The 19,960-nt window shown below is 43.3% G+C and overlaps 1 protein-coding gene across 1 annotated transcript in view; it reads left to right on the top strand.

The window, feature by feature from the left end:
• Positions 1-18,186, top strand: part of LOC119459306 (condensin complex subunit 2) — a 72,003-nt gene extending 53,817 nt beyond the window's left edge. Inside the window, exons 12-17 of the mRNA XM_037721123.2 lie at positions 2,241-2,470; positions 4,663-4,743; positions 9,131-9,256; positions 12,179-12,271; positions 14,122-14,286; positions 17,854-18,186. Of these exons, the coding sequence (XP_037577051.1) occupies positions 2,241-2,470; positions 4,663-4,743; positions 9,131-9,256; positions 12,179-12,271; positions 14,122-14,286; positions 17,854-17,913 (755 nt within the window). The 3' untranslated portion in view covers positions 17,914-18,186. The remainder of the gene's footprint in view (positions 1-2,240; positions 2,471-4,662; positions 4,744-9,130; positions 9,257-12,178; positions 12,272-14,121; positions 14,287-17,853) is intronic.
• Positions 18,187-19,960: the final 1,774 nt, after the last annotated feature.

Raw genomic sequence — 19,960 nt, 5'->3', positions numbered from 1 at the left:
TCTTTTGTCATGTGCTGCTGCCTTTGTGTGTGTGATGTGTGTGGATATACTCAAGGTGTGAACTACCGTATTTACTTGCATAATGAACGCACTTTTTTTTTTTCCTGAAAAATATGTGCAAAGGTTCATTATGCGGGGTAAAATTTAGAGCGATTTCTCTTTTCCGCAGCCACCTACTCATTTACCACCTACTACTTTTTCCGCAGCCACCTGACTCTAAACAAGTCGGTTTCGCCTGGAAGGCGAACCATCAATTGCAATAGCTAATGCATAGACAGCTACATGAAGTAAAGATAATAGTTTTATCGGCCGTATAAACTTGCCAACATTCGCAGAGCCGCGGTAGCGTGATTTGAAGTTTCGGAGACGCGTTGAAGGAAGAGGTAGCCGAAGCGTTCGGTCCCCTCTGCTGCACTCTTCATCACACCAACGTTTCGACAGCGAGTGTTCGCGGTCATTGAGTGAGATCTGTTATTGTTTGCACCTGCGCGCGCGACCCCGTGCTTGCTAATGTAATTAGCAAGCGAATGTTTACTGCAGTTTATGCAGCCGATAAAAAATACGAACCTTGCTTTGTGTAGTTTAATACATTGTTATGGCTATGAAAGCTTCGACTTTCGGGAGAAACTGCCACATTTTTGTTTTTATATTTCTAAGGGGGCTCAAAAGCAGGGTTGCGTACGCTAATGTGTTTTTTCTGGTCGTGAAACGCAACGCATCAGGGTAACCCAGTCGCTATGGCATTGCGCTACTGAGCTCGAAGTCACGAGTCCAATCAAAACCGCGACGGCCGCATTCTAGTGAGGGCAGAATGCAAAAACACTCGTATACCGTGCATTCCATGCACGTTAAAGAACCTGAGCTGCTGAAAATTAATCTGCAGTTTCCCATTACTGTGTGCCTCATAATAAGATTACACACGTAAACCCTTAAGATTTATATTTAAGGCCCCGGAACTTAATTTACAATCGGCACTGTTGAGTGCGTCTACAGAACTTATCACGTTGCTGTCATTTGTTTAGTAGCCAATCCTTTTTCTGATATTTACTTATGGTCAGAATCCAGTGTGATAAATTGAAGTCTTCCTTAGCACAAGAAACCAGCTGTCATTTAAGGGAGCGAGATATCAACAGACATGGTCAAGTAAAACCACCATTTAGAGTTAGAAGTCATTGTAGAACATGACAAGGATGAAAGAATGAGACACTGCCTTAGAACCAGGGCATAAACCCTGAGGGACTGCCTAAGCCATAAATTACGTAAATTAAGAACCATGGCGTCAGCGCGCACAGGCACACATGAACACTTCACACTCGATGACCACGGACGCTCGCTGTCAGAACGTTGGCGTGAGGAAACGCGGCAGCAACAGCGAGCGAAGTGTCCTTCGTGCAGTGTATCGCTTCAACGCAAACTGAGCGATGAGAACGGAGCACGCACAAATGTATAAGCCGCCGTCGCGCCTAGACTCAGCCCCTGACGCAGATCGCTTTCAAGATAAGGCGCGCACGGCCGTGCAATGTGCTGTTGCTACGTGGCCCCCCTTCCTCCCCTCCCCTTGGTGCCATGCGCGCGACAGAATATGGCGCGTTTCCTCCCTCGAACACGAGAGATTGAGGCACGATCATCAGCGCCGACGGCAAGAATGCGCCTGAAAGGCCCATATAATTGCTATCGCAATAAAAGTGGGAGACACGGTACGATTCGGCGTCTGATACAGCATCCGATACAATCGTACCTGCCGGGTGCCATATTAGACGCCGAATCGTGCTATGTCTCTCCTACTTCATGGCAGCAAGTTCAGGGTGCGTTCATTATGCAAGGGAAAGAAAAAACAGACTTCTTATTGGAAAAGTGGGGGGTGCATCCATTGCGTGAATGCGTTCATTGTGCGAGTAAATACGGTATTGCTTAGTTTGACTGTTGTCCATTGACTGAGGAAATATTCCCACAGGCAGTATTGTGTTCGAACAGATTTTTGTGTTTTTGTCTTGTTTTCTGAGTAATGTAATTGAATAATGTAGCTTGTATGATCTGCTACTCAAGAACATAATAGAATTACTATCAATGTTATCGCTCAGAAAAAGTGTTGTTAAGTTACAAATCTACTAAAAAAAAAAGAACTAAGTGATTGCAGGTCATACTTGTAGCACATTACATTCAAGTCTTGTTGAAGCTCTCTAAAGGGAGATATAAGGCCTGTGGTGCACCTGACAATAATGTTGTCCCTCTACATGCAGCAAAGGCAACAAGACCAGTAAGAGGGCGAAAGAAGACTGAAAAGGTCACCCCCTTTTTAGTTTTTGGGGAGCTGCTGCCGGACTTCACAGAGTTCGCACGATTGAAGAAGGACCCTGTTCTGGAAAAGACAACGTTAAATTCATGGAAAAAATCCAAAAACTTGATGGCACAGAAAAAGAATGGGGAAGACATTACTCTAGGTAGCCTGGTTTTACTTCAAGACCACAAGGCAAGTACTGTGTTTGTATCTAGCTGCTGTTGACCTTATGTTTCCGAGGGACATCACAGCTTTGGCAGTAAAGAATGTGATGTACACTGACAGCTAAGCTACACAATTATGCTCTCAAAAGTTATATTTGATTAGCTTGCTGAAAGAATGCTTACCAGTGCTCCAGCACACACCTCAAGCATTGGTAAAAGATCAAACAAGCGCTATTGTATTATTAGCATAGTGGTCATTGCTCGCAGTATTCAGGAGGCTATGCTAGTAGGTGTGTATGAATAGTGAAATTTCAGCTCAGAATCAAATTTGAATCGGCTAGCTCTAAATAGCACTGAAAAAAGTTGAATGTGAAATTTAATATTAAAATCTTTTCAAATAACATTTATTTATTTATTGTACTCTCCAGGGCATTGCGTTGCAGGAGGTACTGACAAGAGTACATCTAGAATAAAGCAAAAACAAATAAAAATTGACAGATGAGATATGTTTAGAAATAAATTTAAACAATCACCAGTATGCTACAACCATGGTAGCATGTCGCAGGCCTCTCACGGTGCTTATGACAATCGATGCCATGCTAGCAGGGCTATCTGTTTGAAGGCTCAAATCATCCTCAGTTTGAATCAACATTTGACATTGGTTAACTTCACCTGCTCTTTAACTCTGCGGAGTTCAGCAGTAAGAGGCACCTATTTTCAGAATTCTTAAAAATCACCTGTGGCAGATAGATAAGAAGCGGACATCACTTGCACAACCGAAATGCATTATTGATTAATTAACACAAGTTCACTAATTGGGTTTTTAATTACCTTATGGCACATAATGCAATTTATTAATTGTAGCTGTGAGTTTGCAAGGCGTATCCACTTGGAACAAGTTCTCAGGATGACATAAGTTTTGAGATTCATTCCCAAAGTGCGCGACAGAGTACATTGGCATTCCAGTTATTCATTGCTTCAATGCATAAAATGGTGTTTTGTTAACTCTTTCCGTACCACGCCATTATCCCGAATTCTGTCCAATAATGGCCAAATATTTTTATTGAGGAGTTTAATGTAAGACATTGCAGACAATGTGTGAAGTGTTTGTTTATTTAAAATCTCAAGCATTATTGTAAAAAAACAGAAGCTTAACAGCAGTATATCATATACCATGCGATAAGTATAAAAAGAGTTCATAAAACACTATTTTCGCCTGCAGAGTATACATTGAAATACTCCAATGGGTCACCTGTGTCCTCCACATCAAATGCCTTAACTACAGACACACCAAAAACTACAATTGAGGTGGGCTAATTATGGGCTCTGCTTACTTTGAGTTCGCACTACTGCCTTACAACCTCAAAGTTGCCAGAACCACTCTCAGAAGACGAGCTGAATGCATAGAGAATCTCAGTGTCTTCTTCACTCACAGAGAAATACACTTCATCAAATCAGCTTTTCCTTTTTGCGAAGAAGCCAGCAAAGTAGGAGCTGCCAGCGGTGGCATTTTTAAAGACCAAGTTGCCAAATTGTTTTATTCTGTTACATAATGAACTCTCTTCTGTTTGCGCTTTTCCACGGATTGCGTGTTGCCCTCTATCAGAAGCATGACAAATCACCGAAACGAAATCAGCTCATCCATGGCTTTGCTAGAAAATAGAAATTATCATCGACAAACATAGCTCATCCTTGGCTGCTCTTACCAGAAATGCATGAACAAACCCAGCTTGTCCGGGCATGGAAGGGGTTAAAAATGTAAGTGGAACGGCCAGTGCAGCTTTAGCCAGTTTGACGGCACACATCTCCAGACTGGTGCCATCCTCCAATGGGGTATGCCTTCCAAACTCACCGACTACCACTTGTAAATTGTGATATGGGTTGCATAGTAATGAGCTAAAACTGAATTAGTGAAATTTATGTTAATCAGTCAATTATGTATTTCGACTAATCGTGCAAGTAATGTTCTGCCTCTTCGCGCAATCCAGCTCGTGGAGTAGAATTGTGCTATCTGCCACAAGCAATTTGTAGAGATTCTGTATAGAAAAAAAAAAGAGAGAGAGAGAGAAACCCTAGGTGTATTTAGGTTTTGGTGAATGAGTAAAGTAAAAGCTGTGCCACATAGTTTTTCCTTCTTTGAGGTTGTCACAGCTTGTACTTATAGGTCTTCTTGTGTATGACTGTTTCATTTCTTTCAGTGGTATACTTGGACTTTTTCAGGTTCCCAAGTTCATTCTAAGTTCTACTGGATTTGCTGCTGGTGATGCTGATACCAGCCCTGACAGTGGTCTTCCGCCTGATGTATGTTTAACAGTTAACAACTGTCTTTCTTGCACTTGGCACTGATCCTCCCTGCTTTCTGTCCATCCCCTAAACTACAAATGTGCAAATAGCGAAATTCCACATTGAATCAGATACTGAGTATTTCTCATTTCTAAACAAAGTAAAATAGAAAGGTTGCTTGGTGTCCATTTGGTTAAAGGCAGACTTGTTTACATTAACCAATACATGTAATGCCTTTCACAGCTGGACATTCAATCAATGGAGCGGCTCGTAAATAAGGAGCAACTGAAAGGTGATCATATCTGGTGCATCATGAGAACGGTCGCAAAATAACATTTTCTTGGGAAAGTTGGTGCATACTACAAATAGTATGACATGATTTTTGTAGTGTAAAAATCAGAAAAGGACAAAAAAAAAAAAAAAACAGTGATAGGAAACAGCAGACACAAAGGCAGGCTGTTTATTACACTTGCCAACTGTTTATTCTGAAGCAAAGCTTTCTGCATATATACTGTGCAAACGTGCGATAACAATAGCCAATGAAGAGCAGGAGGAGAGTCATCAACAGCAAAAACTTAGCCATTTCATTTCTATTGTACAATGGCTGGTTGAATTAAACAAATGGCAGAAAAAAAAAAACACTGTTCATTTGGTTATATTTGTTTTTAAAGATAGCTTCGCCGCAATACGGCCCTGTTATGCGGTGAAGTATATCAAGCAGGGAAAGGTGCCACTGTTACGGGTCATAGCACATGCTCCTTAATTGGCACATGCACCAGCTCCTGTCACAGTATGAGCACTGAGACACCTAATAAATTTACTGGCAGGCCTTGAGAGTATTAAATAGACCGCCGCTATTTTTGTTGGCTTTAAATGTCCCCCGGAGTTTCTTCATCTTACCACTTTTCATTTCGCTAGCTTTTCCAAAATGCAGTTGGTTTTTCTCCGCTTCTTAGTGTAAGGTGCGTGCGTGCCCGTATAATAAGGAACGTGTATTCGGCCCCTTTAACAGTCTCATATACAAGACATGCATGGCGGGCAAAACGAGGCCTCAAATCACCACAGCAACCTTAGAAACAGCTCTGAATGGCTGCCAGTATGCTTATTAGGCGTCTGGGTCCTTATACTGTGACCGGAGACTGCGCGTGTGTGCCTGTATAATTAAGGAATGCATACTATGTCCCATAACAGTGGCCCCTTTTCTTTTTTGGCATGCTTCACCGCTAACACTGCTGTATCGCAGAGAAGCTGGCCAGTCCAGTTCACATTATTTAGTGAAGGCCAATATTGAGATTAAAATAACGGAGATTTGGGCCCATAAAAATGTCTGGAGGCGCCGGCCGGTACCTTCAGTTGGGATCTAATCGTCAAAAAATTGAATTAAATGGTGTTGAATAAACAGAAGTCCACTGTATAAGGAAACTGATGTTCGGCTAACACAAGCTTGACCATTGATTTTAATGTGAAATGCTTAACAGTTCCTGCACAGCTTTATCTTTACTTCTTCTCAGGATCCACACATCAGAAAAATGGGTTTCATAGAGGCAAGATCTGTAATGCGCTGAAAGATTTACACTCGAATCCTTCTTTAAACTGTTTGCATGTTCTCTCATTCTGTCATGGATGGAGTGGCTTGTTTGACCGAAGTAGGTTATTCTACAGCTTAAGAACGGAAACCATAAATGTGGTCCTGTTTGTGAATTGTCCATTGATGCATGGGCAGGAGCTCAGTAGCTGCAACATTGAGTTGAAAAAATACACAAAAACCACTTAATATCGACGCAGCCTTCATGCTTTATTTTTATGAAAACAAACAGCAGTATACATTTTTTTTTTTTTTTTGTCATCGTGGCATCCCTGCAAATGCACTTTTGTTACTGCTATATATGGGTTCATTTTGAAATAAGTTTTTTGTGTGCTGCTTTGCCTATCTGTGCTGTATAATGAGCTTTTGTAATGTTCTATTCACTGTTTGTAGTGCACAATTACCTGAATATGTATAGGTTATCTTTGATACATACTTCAGAATCCGAAAACATTTCTCTTAAGCACTCGCAATTGTCATTATCTCTGAAAATGTTTTTATGTACAGTGCTCAGCAATTGGAATGCAATACTCGGAATGCATGGCTGCCAGCCCTTTCTTATGTCTCTGGTGGCCACTGGTGACACCGAGTTGATACATTTTTGTATCACATGAAAGCAACGGGCTTTCTGATGCATTGCGGCTAAATTGCCCCCCGATCCCACCCCCCAGCGATCATCAGTGACGCAAAAAGCACTGTCTGCCATGTGACCTGAATATTGCATTTTAATTGCTGAGCACTGTACATTCTTTTCTTATGCAGTTTACAGTGAAAAGTACAGGGGTGGGACTCCTGCGCTAATTGAGCCATTTTGATACAAACGCAGATTCCTGTGCTAAACACAGTAAATTGACCGAAATTTCACCGTGCTGCGCCAGAACAACTTCAGCATGCGTGCTCCGGCAGTGGCCGCAAACAGCAAATGGATTCATTCTCCAAAAAAGATTGTGGCCGTTCACATTTCGCAGACCACTTGACGGCGCCTCCCACACGGTTTCTCGTGATTTTTGTGATTATAACACTGGACTTTTCGGCGCTTCCAGCAATTGGCCGGCACACGCGCGACCCCCCGATCCCACCCCCCGATCTGTTGTCACTGTTGTCACTGCTGTTGGAATGGCCAGGGCGGCTGTATTTAGAGTGTACTAGAATACAATTGAGTGGGACGAGCGGCGCAGCCGCTCCCTATCTGAGGCGCAAACCAAAGAAAAGTAGGCTGAGGGAACTGCGAGCGATCTGAGGCACGCGCTGCAGCTGGTTCAGTGGTCGGGGGGCTCTGTCCCCAGGGCTAGTATACCGTAAAAATATTCCAATCTGTTTTTATGCCCATGTGGGTGAGGTTTGAGCCACTTTGACATAGCAAAGGGCTAATGGCGGACTTGGAATAAAAGGTTGCAGTTTCGCCCGAAAGGCGAAGCACCGATTGTAATCGCAAATTAGTAGACAGCTATACGAAGTAAGGATAGTAGTTTTATTGGCCATGTAAAGTTGTAAAAGTTTGCTTACTAACTCAATTAACAAGCATGGTGTCACGCGCACACTAGCAAACATGAACACATCTCACTCGATGACCGCGGAAACTCGCTGTCTAAACGCTGGAGTGAGAAAACGCAGCAGCAGCAGTGAGCAAATTTACCTTCGTGCTGCCTCTCGCTTCAATGCGATCTAAGCGGCGTAAACACAGTGTGCACAAAGCTATGAGCAGTCGCACTCTGTCCTCATCGCAGATTGCTTTCAAGATAGGGCCCACGTTGCAGCGCCATACACAGCAGCCACCGGAGAATGCCTCTCATTCTTGCCTCCCCCCATGGTGCCTTGCGCGCGACTGACGATGGCGCGCTACTTGCTTCCCTCCCTTGCACACTCGAGATTGAGCCGCCATCGTCTGCTCACCCTGGCAGCTTTCACTCGTACATACAGCATACGGTGTGCGGCGACAATGTTAGGGCCCCTGGACTTTATACTAAACATAATATTATGGTGATGACGGTGGCAGGAATGCGCCTGGAGTGTCCATATAATTGCTATCGCAATAAAGACAGATTGGAATAGAATTGTTATACCAGCCCAGGGTTGATTGCGGCTTTCTGAGTCTGCTGTGATATATGGTGACCCAGAAATTATGTTAGCGCATCGATTGTACCACATAATTTGAGAACATTTTCTGCTATCATCATGAGCGTTGGTACGGGAATATATAGTTCGATTGTAGATGTTTTCGGTAAAGGAAAACATGCGCCGAGCCGCCGCTCGACCCACTCTTCCATATGCTAGTACGCTATAGCTACAAAGCATGCTTCTACTACGCGCTTTGTGTTGGTTTATTCTCTTTTGCATAGGGGTTTCGAAGGGCGCTGCCATATTTCATATTCCATTATTCTACCAAAAATTCAGATTGGCCTGCTCCAAACCGCTTCAAAATGAAATTTACTCTGCTTCAAGCCGCTCCAAAATGCAATTTTGTCTGCTCCAAAACGCAATTTTACTTGCTCCAAGAACTGCTCCAAAATGACTTTGGGCAGTCCCACCCCTGAAAGTAGAAAGATTATGCTGTTGTATGATAACTGTGGCAAAAGCTTAGCATGTGAAAGATTCTTCAGAATAAAGGCTATATCTTACTGTTGTAACTATGTTAAAATCAAAGCAATAATACTCCATCATTTCCTAAAGTGTGGTAATTCTAGCTTTTTAATAAGAGCTTCCCTCAATATGGACCATCTGTTCACTGTGATTTGATGTGGCACATTGCTAAAGCCTTGTTTGACTCTATATTTTTTTGTTGCACAGTTTAGCCATCTTTCTGTCTCTATTTCTTGCCAGATGAATGACGATTCCAACCTGTCTGTGGACCATGCTGTTGACATTGAACCACCTAATCCAGTGGAACTTTTGCCGCCGCCGCCACCACCACCTGAACTTAAACCTGTGGTTCCTTCCCATCCAAAGGTTTGTTCACTAACACAGTTGCCTTTGCAGGTTCCATTTTCGCATACTACATTCAGTGCTTGTAAACTCACGGCACTAATAAAGTCATTAGTGATTTGTTGTACGTTTCAGTAACAAAAAAAAATGAAGGATTTCCTGTACGTTTTCGTTGTCTGTTGGCTTTATCTATTACCCCCCACGGTAGCTTAGTGGCAATAGCGTTAGGCTGATAAACTCAACGTCTTTGGTTCAGTCCCGGCCTTGACGGATGCATTTTGATGAGGATGAAATGCAAGAATCCTTGTGTATTTTGAGTTAGGTACACAATGAAGAAACCTTTTTGGTCAAAATTAAACTGGAGTCTCCTACTACGGTGTGCATCACAATCAGATGGTTTTGGCATGTAAAACTGCGTTATTATTATTATTTTTTCCTTTGTTTGATATCAAAGTTTTTTATGTCTAACTATTTCTAGACTATATTTCTTTTCACCATTTAGCTAGTGTGGGGCTGGATTCAATGGCCATGTTAAATGTAAAACCGCATAATCATTATTATTTTTTTTACAGCGAAGCTGTTAAGGGCTCACCTTTCGATCGTCGCGTCCGTCAATAGAAAAAAACTCTCATTGGCCGTATGCTGTATGTGCTAGTGAAAGCGCGCGAGGGCAAGGGATGGCGCTTTCACGGGGACCGAACGCATGGCAGAGAGCAAACGCGACTTCCCAGTGGAAGGGTAGCGGTGGGCGAGGAGGGCATCGAGGCACCCTAGACTGTGCGTGTGGAAGGGGAGCAGTGGGCGAGGAGGGCATCGAGGCACCCCAGACTGTGCGTTTGCGTGCCCGCTCTCCCATAACTAGCGCCTCTTCCTCTTCACAACCACAATCTCTCTCTCTCTCTCTCTCTCTCTCCCACTGCGACGCATGCACGCAGCCCTGCCTAGGGATCGCCTACATGCAACGCTGTTTTAAAACAGCATTGCATGTAGGCTCTCTAGCCCTGCTGGCCTCTGCCGCCGACTCTCTCTGGGCGGCGTTTAGCCGTTAGTCACGTAGCCAGTGTTTTGACAGCGGTTGTGTGTGGTCACACAAACAACGCGCACAACTGCCCGCGTTCGGACCGAACGCGCGCAGGCGTCGGTGACATGTTTATGAAGATCGTGCCAACCTTTGCCGTACACCCTATGGTGGTGTACCGTAGCGACCATAAGGCCATGATCCCTGTTGTCACTAAATAAATGAAAACCATAGGATCATATATATTTCTCATTCTTTAATAGTTCAAATAACCAATTACACCATCACATCTCATTAGTCATAATTGAAAATACATAATTCCCACCATAGTACAGCTTCGCTGGTCTTCCATCTCCACCCCAGTGGAAGGGCTGACAGTTTTTTTACTATATCTGTTAGTATCAAAGTTTTGTATGTTTAACAATTTCTAGACTATATTATTGTGATAGCAATTAATATATGGAAATTCCAGGCACATTTCCGCCGTTGCCGTAATGTTCTGTATATAGTCCTCAGGCAATAAAATTGTCGCCGCTCACCCTATGCTCTATGTGCGAGTGAAAGTGTGTGAGGATGAGCTGGCGATCACAGCTCAGGCTTCCGCACGCTAGTGAACAAAGCGGGAAGGAAGCGCGCCGTCTTCCAGTCGTGTGCAACGCTCTGGCGGGAGCGTAGGGAAGGAGGGGGGTGGGGGTTTACTCCGCTCCGACCGAGCGACTGAGGGCACCCGCTGGGAAGCAAGGCTCCAGGGCGAGGGTAGGGAGGGATGAGGCCACGTACTATGCCGCACACTCCCACCCAGGCGGCTGTATCTTAAAAGCCATCTGCGGAGGGGGCAGAGTCCTTCCTCCCTGCGCTGTGTTTTTGCGGCTTAGTTCACGTTGATGCGAGTGGTGGGACGAAGATCAATGCGCTCGCTGCTGCTGCCATGCTTACTCACTACAGCATTTTGACTCCGAGTTTCCGCGGTCATTGAGTGAGATGCGTTCATGTTTGTTATTTAGTTAGTATGCCCATGTTTACAAGTTTATACAACCAAAAAAACTAGTATCCTTACTTCGTATAGCTGTCCACTAGTTTGCTATCGCAATCGATGCTTTGCCTTTCGGGCAAAACTGCGACTTCTTTTTTTTTTTTTGCTTTTCACCATTTAGTCAGTGCAGGGCTGCCTTCGATGGCCATTGAACTTAGTGTTAATAGAATATAATTCGTGGTGGTCGATCTCAATTGATCCGATGGTCAATGGCTTCAATGGCCATAGAAGGGCTATGTGTGTCAATTGTGTAAGTTTTCCAGTCACTTGTGGTATGGGATAACCATGATAGCATTTTTTTGTAACACTCTTAAAAATCTTGAGCATCAAAAAGTGAATGTAGCAGCTGGTTTGTCCCGTGGTTTATGTGTGGTCACCAATTTCTGAATTCACTAGGCCTCGCTAGTTATGATTAGAGGAGGTGCCGCCGACATATCAAAGCAAAAACATTGATTTTACTGCTCAACTCGGCTGAATTAGCAGGAGATTGTGCTGGTGGAGTTCAAATTATAAAGCGTGCCCTATGGCGTGCGAAATTTCAGTAAGCCGTCTTTGGGGCGAGTGGTGGTGCCGCTAAGCTGTCTGGGCTACACATGCTATGCATTAAATATCTATCAAATTGTTGCTTGCTTGAGTCTGTGCCATTGCTCTTTAAAATTGTTGCTTGCTGTGGTAGCTTTATGGTAAAGCATCGCACGTGTAATTTGGAAGATGTGTGCTAGGCTCCCATCTTCAGCAAGTTGTTCTCTTCTCATCCACTTTCATTCGCCTTCTTTTTGTTATTTTTATGAATTATTTCCCCTTTGCCTTCTCTGGTTTCATTGCCTGTTTGCTTCATATGGTTGTAACTTACTGAGGCACATAATTGCTTATGGTGTCTATTTTGCTATTTCAGCCGCCAAAGTTCCAGTTTTCATTCAAGAGGTTTGATATGAAAGATATGAAACAAGCAATGTGGTTCACATTGACTGCCAATAGTGACAACAAGGTTGGGTCTCATCCTTCTTTTTCACCTTATTAATGTCTAATTCTCAAATGTCAACCTTAGAGTTCTTTACGCTTACATGTAAGACTTTTGCACATAATGAGTTTTCAGTTCTTTAAAATATAGGTAAAAAATAATCAAAGCTCTTGTTTAGGCACCCTGACTGCTTTAAAGAAACTTTCATATTCTCATTTCGACTACTAGCCCAAAACTAGGCTTGTGCGAATATTCAATATTTTTTAATATTCGGTCGAATATTATGCTATTTGATGGCTCGAACTTCAGTTGAAGTTTTTGAAGTATTGGAGACAAATAAGTATACATATTTTCCTCATAAAAGCCACACCCCTAATTACATCACCCTAGAAAGAAAGAACAATATCGATGCATATACCCCACAGAAATAACTGCATACAACACACAAATTTTTGTAAAAGTAGCCTCCATTCGTCCGGGTTGTATCTTTTGCCAGTGGCTCTGTTCCCCACCTTTTCAGCGACTCTGATGGTGGAAAACTTTGCCCTAAAGGTGGTTTCACAGCAGTGCCAGCTGCACTTCCGTGAAAAACTTTTATTATTATTATTTCTGTTTTTTTCTTTTGGCCAGACTTGTGTTTGCATCCATTTAACCTTATTGAAGTGCTGCAATATTACGCTTAGCATCCTTAACGACCTCAACACTGTGCTCATCAGGTGACATGCTGTTCCTTTGTCTCATCACTGTCAGTCTTATTGCATAAGATATCATCTTTTAGGTGTTTTTTGTTTACAAGCTGCTGTGTTGATCAGATGTCCGGTTGTGAATAGCATTAATGTACCAAATTATGTGAATAAGCCCCTTTTTCTTTTTACCAAATGGACCCCACACAACCTTTCTTTTTACATTATTTAGAAAATTGAAAATATTTTGTACTTTGAGTAGGCAATTTCACTATTTGGAGACCTCTACTTACACAGTCGAACCCAGGACCAGGACCATTTTTACACTCCTGTAATGGAGCAATTAAAAAACAATTTTGTCAATGTTATTGTGTCAAAGTGGCAAATAAATTTAAACTGTAAATGCATTCTGTAAGCCTCTCTATACATGGTGCCATGGTAGCGAAGGTGAAATATGGAGATGCACCAACTGGCATGATTGTAAGCTGAAAAATCTTTTCTCACTTTATACAAAATATGTGCTTCAATAACATTTTAAGAATTATGTCTTAATACTAAAGCATGTTGCAGTATGCACTATCCTTCATAATGCTAGTCGGACAGCTTCAGTATGTAATTTACATGCATTCCGACCTTTCTCTTAGTTGCCACGGTGGCCTTCTTGAGGTGTGGCAACAACATTTCATTGTCAGTACATCACTGAACCTCATAGCTTGACTTAGTCCATTACTTTTTTTTTTTAAATCCTGTGCAGTGGTGTTCCATTGTTCTTTTAATCTTCTGCAAAAACATTCCATATAATGGTGAAGTCTGCCATCATGTGCAGTCCTGTTGCATCTTGTTGCTGTGCATTTTGCTTCTCTTTGGCCTTTGCACCAAAAAACAACAGATCTTGTCTGTCGGAGAGCTCTCGGTGATATACTAAATATGCCGGTAAAAAAAGCAGGAGTATGGCCGTTGAGGGGTGAAGAACAGCTACTGCAGCTTTCCTGTTACTCGTTTAAAAACAGTTTGTGGTCATTTCATTTTAATTAGTGCTTTGTCTGTATCATTCTTGTGATTCTGACTATGATCCGTATGCTTGAAATTGTAGGCATTAATGTGGGGTCGGATAAGTTGTACTTAAAAACCAATGATGTCATATGTGGCAATGTTGAGTGTTGTCTTGCATGCTAAATAATGGCTTACTTTCAGGAGAATATCCCAAGCTCTTCAAATGTGCTTGACAAGGCAGCCATTACTAAGCTCACCTTTCGGAGCTTGTATAAACATGTGAGACCCCGACTGAACCATATCAACCGGGAAAGCCTTAATGTTCCAGTGGCTTTTGTGGCACTGCTTCACTTGGCGGCAGAAAAGGTAAATATTGTTACAGTTGTTGTAGAAGTTGTTTTTTATTTAATGCTTAGGGCTAAGAAGGAGTATACGGAACTACAGTCGAACTCAGATATAACGAATTATTGTGTATAATGAACAGTAGTAAAATCCCCTTGAACATTATTGTATAAAATTTTTATTTTATATATCGAATTAGCTATATATCGAACTTTCTTGTGATCCCCTTCGGATTCGATGTATCCGGGTTTGACTATAGTGTATATTAAGGACCAAATCTGTTTTGCATGTCAAATTGCCAAAAGTATTGTTGGCGACTAGTTATGAAAAATAAATCCCATTCCAGTAGTAACAGTGTTACTGCTGCTAGGTTCTAGCACTTCACTCTAGGTTTCAGACCAGAGCAACATGCTGTCTTTAGGCCAGCAAGAAGTTCAAATAGCCTGCTCTCTCTCTCTCTTTTCTTTTCTTTTGTGTGTGTGTGTTTTCCTGGGCAGAGAAAGCAGCAAAACACCAAAATAGACTGAAGGAAAGACATCATCATACAGGGTGATCATGTTTAGGTTTTATGGAATTTTTAAAAATAGCCTGTTGCAGATAATGTAATTCTAGTTCTTGAGCTGGATTATTCAGAGAGGCAGACATTACTTGCACGAAAAATCGAAACACATATTCAACTAATAAAAAAATCTACTAATTATCATTTGAATTAGTTACTTTACGGCACATATTGCAATTTACTAATTCTGTCCGTTGAGTTTGCGAGGCGTATCCACTTGGAATGAATTTCCAGAATGACACCAGTTTGGAGATATGGGCCATCAAACTTGCTGCAGAAATGCACTATTGTTCCATTACTTTTTTAACAAAATGCTCTTTTACGCATTGAAGTACAAAGTAACTGGAATGCCCTTTAGCTTTGTTCCGCACTTTGGGAAATATCTTGAAACTGGTGTCATCCTAGAAATTCATTTCAAGTGGATAGGTCTTGCAAGCTCACTGGCTACAATTCGTGAATTGCAATATATGCCGTACAATAATTAAGAAGTTAATGAGTAATTCTTGTTAATTAGTTGAATATGTGTTTTGTTTTTTCGTGCTAGTAATGTCCACCTCTTCGAAAAATCCAGCTAAAGGACAAGAATTATGCTATCTACCACAGGTGATTTTTAAAAATTCCATAAAACTTAAAAATGATCACCCTGTATTTCGTGCATAACAGTGACAGCTGGCCTGAGCGTGTGTGTGTTCAAACTTGAAGATGTAATTTCTTATCTTACTTTACCTTCTCAGCAACGTTAAACATCTTTTTGAGCAGCTAGCAGTGAACGTGCATATTTATGTCATTCTCTGCATTGAGGTTGAGCGGTAGCTTTGCGACTATAGTGTCTATAGTGTTCATGTTGGCCAGAAACTTCGTGATAGTACTCGCTAGTCTGTATTCTCCACCTTTGTGCATGAGCTGGTGAAGCAATATGAAGAAAATTCCTGCTGAAATCAGATGGTCACACGCTTAGTTCAGCTTTAGAATGTCCCTTGAGCATCGTCAGGTATCCCTAATCGTGAACTCCTGGACAGGGTTGAGACTCTGTCCTTGCAAACTGAGGGCTATTCCTGCCCTCAGTGCCACTCGATTGGACTGGGATGATGGCCTTGCTGAAAAACACTGCAGCGGACAATGACAGAGTTGCAAGGAGAGTGTGGGATGTCTTGCTGAAACTATAGTTACAACGCGTAAAGTGTGGCAGAAGTTGCATGCCATTTTAGGCTTCATTCTTTTCATTTATGGGGCAAATAGCAACGGTTGCTAAGAATTCTAGTTGCACACTGCAATTGACATCACTTTAGTCAACAGGCTTGGATGCTTGCTTGGACCTAATATGAGAAGGGTTAAGGCCCAACCACAAGGAGCCGATTTTTGATGGATTTTAGGCATCGGTGTCGGCCGGCGGCATGCGGCATCGACGCTCAGCGAGTGTCATTGACAGCTTTCAACCGCGAGATACTTTCGGCTTCAACATTCTGGCCAGGTTGTGTGCTGCAACGTGGCCAGATCCTCCCTTTTAAAGACATCAAATTTAGCAGGCCGATTTTGCAAAATGTTGGGCTAACAGAAGACTTGTTTTTACTTGGTAAAGTCTTCTTGTAGTTTTGAAACTTCGTAAATATTGTCTTTAGCTTTAGAACAAATATATACAGTATTTTGCTTCTTTTCTGTATTGAAACATGTAGCACCAGTCACATAGCATCACCAGCAGCCACCGTGCTCGCTAGTGTGCACTCCAGTACTCCTTGTCTGTAAGTATTGGCACACAGCGTTTCATTCTCATACACAGTAGTTACGACTGAGATTTTTCCCTGGAGAAAGAAGAGCGTGTGTTGCTGAAGCTAAAACAGAAAGAAGAGAGACGGAAACATCATTGTCAGTGATGCTGTTCATGGCTGCACTATTTACCCTGACCGGATCACGTGAACGCAATCAGCTGCTTCGGTAACCACGCGGACAAGGCACTCGCGGACCACAATGCCAGAAGCGTTTGTGATTCGCCTGATATGCTTGTTCACATGGCACGTCGCGCCGTCTTGGAGGCCATAGTTTGTCTGCGTCTTGCTTCGACTGCCATTTCTGCCGTCGGTGCTGCAATCTGGCTTGCTGAATGAGCGTGAACTGGCGTCGCATTATTCTCAATGGTGCCGACGCCGAGAATCCGTCGAATATTTTTTCCTTGTGGTTGAGCTTTTAGGTGAGAGGGAACAGGAGCTGCCTCATAAGTTGTCCTGGGAGGCTTTGTGGACAGTGACGTTAGGGCCTCCTCTATGCCATAGACAGTCACATATGTTGCACTCGTAACTGAATGAAGGGTCCAGGAACTGCTGGCAAAACTCTGCATTCATACCTGTGAATGTGGGATTCATGCTCAAACCCCTTTGCCTTAGCTTGCCTTTTATCCTTTGCTTTGGCTTCGTGAACATGGTCTGCATCGATGGTGCGCTCTACTTGCTTTGCGGTGTCCCAGGCATGGTCTTCACTACATTTAGTCTTTTATGTTGAGCTGCAGCCTCCATTGCATAGTTGTGCTCAGTGTGCTGTATTTTTTTTTTTTCCCTCCAATTCGAAGTAGGCTTCCGTAAAGACATAGTAACAATAAAAAAAGGAACATAAATGGGTGCAACCTTGCGTTGTGTGCTTGCCAGGCTCACTGTGTTTCCTCATCCTTATGCCTGCTTTCAGCAACATTTGGACAACCCATTCTATAAACTACCACAACATTGCTGTCCAACTTTACTGATAAAAAATTAACTAGGCTCGAGCAGACACCATCAAAATATATGACGCCATAGCAAGCTGGTGTGGGAACTTACTAGTGGGTTGCCGCCATTGTTTCGTTCCCGCATCTTTTCTGGCTTACCAAGCCTGTTCGCACGGTGCATAAGGCTTTTTTTTTTTTTTGAATTGTACAAAAGTAATTTGCTAACACAGCCCAAATTACTATTTTCTTTAGTGTCCCTTTAAGTTATTCTTGTGTTAGTGAGAAATTGATTGTGAATGGTCCACCTGTTTTGATGCTTTTCTTTTTGTTTTGTTTACAGGAGTTTTTTGTGGAATCGGTCAAGGACATGACAGACTTGACAATCAAGTTGGAAATATAAAAGCTGCACAGCAGCTTTCATTAAGCAACCTTATGCACTGAACAATCTGGTTGGTACACATGGAAACAGCCATTCATGGGCCTTGTTTTATCGGATGACCTTGCATGCGAAATGTACAGTTTGTATGCAAGGGAACAACCATATTCAAACATTGTTTAATGGTATAACCTCATGTACTGAGTTTTTATGCTATATGCTATGTACAAGCATTTCTATAGACATTGTTTTTTGTTCTTAATAAAGCGGATGCTTTTACAGCATTGTGTGCTTGAAGTGCAGGTATTTTAATTTTTAAGGAATCGTAGCTGCAACATATTGTGACGGAAGCGAGATGGAGGCGAAGGATATATTTACAAAATATATACAGAGGAGGCTAGGGCAAGAGATGTCCGATCCGGCCCATGGGCCAGCGTCGTCTGCATCGCTCTGCCAAGCATCGCGTTGATCCATGTATGGATCGCTCTGTCACATCACTCTCTGGCAACTGAAGCGCCGTCCTGGCACTTGCTATGAAGGCGAGGAGCTAGAAGAGAAGTATGGCTTCAGCCGGGAAACATGAACAACTTCAGTTGGCAGCGATGAGGTCGAAGAAGCAGGATCCAGTAGTACAATGATGTAATTTACGTCACCGAGTTGACAAAGAACCTTGTATGGAAGAACCACGTTACACCGGGCCGGTGTAACGTGGGAGGAGCTTCTCTGATAGGCCAATGTGGCAGCATGGCGAGCATAGGAGGACCAGAGAGCCAGGCGTGAAGTGCACGCTTCTGTGTCGGCTTCTGGATTTCTGGGCTGCTTGCGAAGCAGAAAGTCGATCGTGGGCAAGTTGACGAGCTGCACGGGTTCGAGCTGCGACGCCACTGGCGTATTCAGTAGGCGAGTGAGAAGCCGAAGGAAGAAGAGTCTCGAAGGGCAATGCAGGATGTCGGCCAAACAGTAGATAAAACGGTGAATATCCAGCGGTGTCATGCCGTGAAGAATTGTACGCAAAGGTAACAAATGGTAACGTGCAGTCCCAGTCACGGTGACCTGGTGAAACATGCATGGCCAGCATCTCGGTTAGCGTTCGGTTCAGGCGCTCGGTCAATCCATTCGTCTGCGGATGATAAGCGGTGGTGGGCATATGTTCAGTGGCGCAGGCACAAAGGATTTCATCTACCACTCTTGATAGGAAGTACCTCCCGCGATCGGTGAGGAGCTGCCGAGGGGCACCATGATGTAGAATTATGTCATGTAGGAAAAATTCGGCGACGTCTGTAGAACAGCTTGTCGTCAATGCCCTGGTGATTGCGAAGCGCGTGGCATAGTCTGTCGCGACCGCAACCCATTTGTTTCCGAGATGGATGTAGGGAAAGGGCCTAGAAGGTCAAGGCCGACGTGGAAGAATGGCTCTGCAGGGATATCAATAGGTTGTAGCTGGCCTGCAGGCAGCGCTGAAGGGTCCTTTCGGTGTTGACAGCGTTCACAAGCAACGATGTAGCGGAGCACAGAACGGTACATGCCAGGCCAGAAAAACCGACGTCAGATGCGGGCGTAAGTACGCGAGACACCTAGGTGACAGGCAGTTGGTACGTCGTGAAGCTGGTGAAGAACACTGGAGTGTAGATGGCATAGTAGGGCAAGCAGAAGCTCTGGGCCACCTGAGCTGAGATTACGACGATGCAGAATGTTGTCGGGTAGCTCAAACAGGCGAACAGAACAGTCTGGTAATAGAGAGGTAAGATGGTCGATGATGAGCCGTAAGGACACGTCTCGTCGCTGTTCGGTAGGGATATTACCAAAGCAAGGATGGACAGTACGCAGGCGTTGGAGTCAGGGTCAATGAGGTCGGGAGCATCGACAGAGTGACGTGATAAACAATCTGTCTTGGTGCAATCGTCCAGACTTGTGCACAGCAAACGAGTATTCTTGAAGCCGTAGTGCCCAGCGGCCGAGACGTCCAGACGGATCCTTCAGCGACGAAAGCCAGCACAGGGCATGATGGTCTGTAATTACAGAAAAAGTTCGGCCAAACAAGTAAGGTCTGAATTTGGTGACAGCCCACACT

This window comes from Dermacentor silvarum, chromosome 1 (genome assembly GCF_013339745.2).
Source record: "Dermacentor silvarum isolate Dsil-2018 chromosome 1, BIME_Dsil_1.4, whole genome shotgun sequence".
NCBI classification, from domain to species: domain Eukaryota; kingdom Metazoa; phylum Arthropoda; class Arachnida; order Ixodida; family Ixodidae; genus Dermacentor; species Dermacentor silvarum.
Note: the sequence above shows the minus strand (reverse complement) of the source record. Positions and strands in the feature narration are given on the sequence as shown.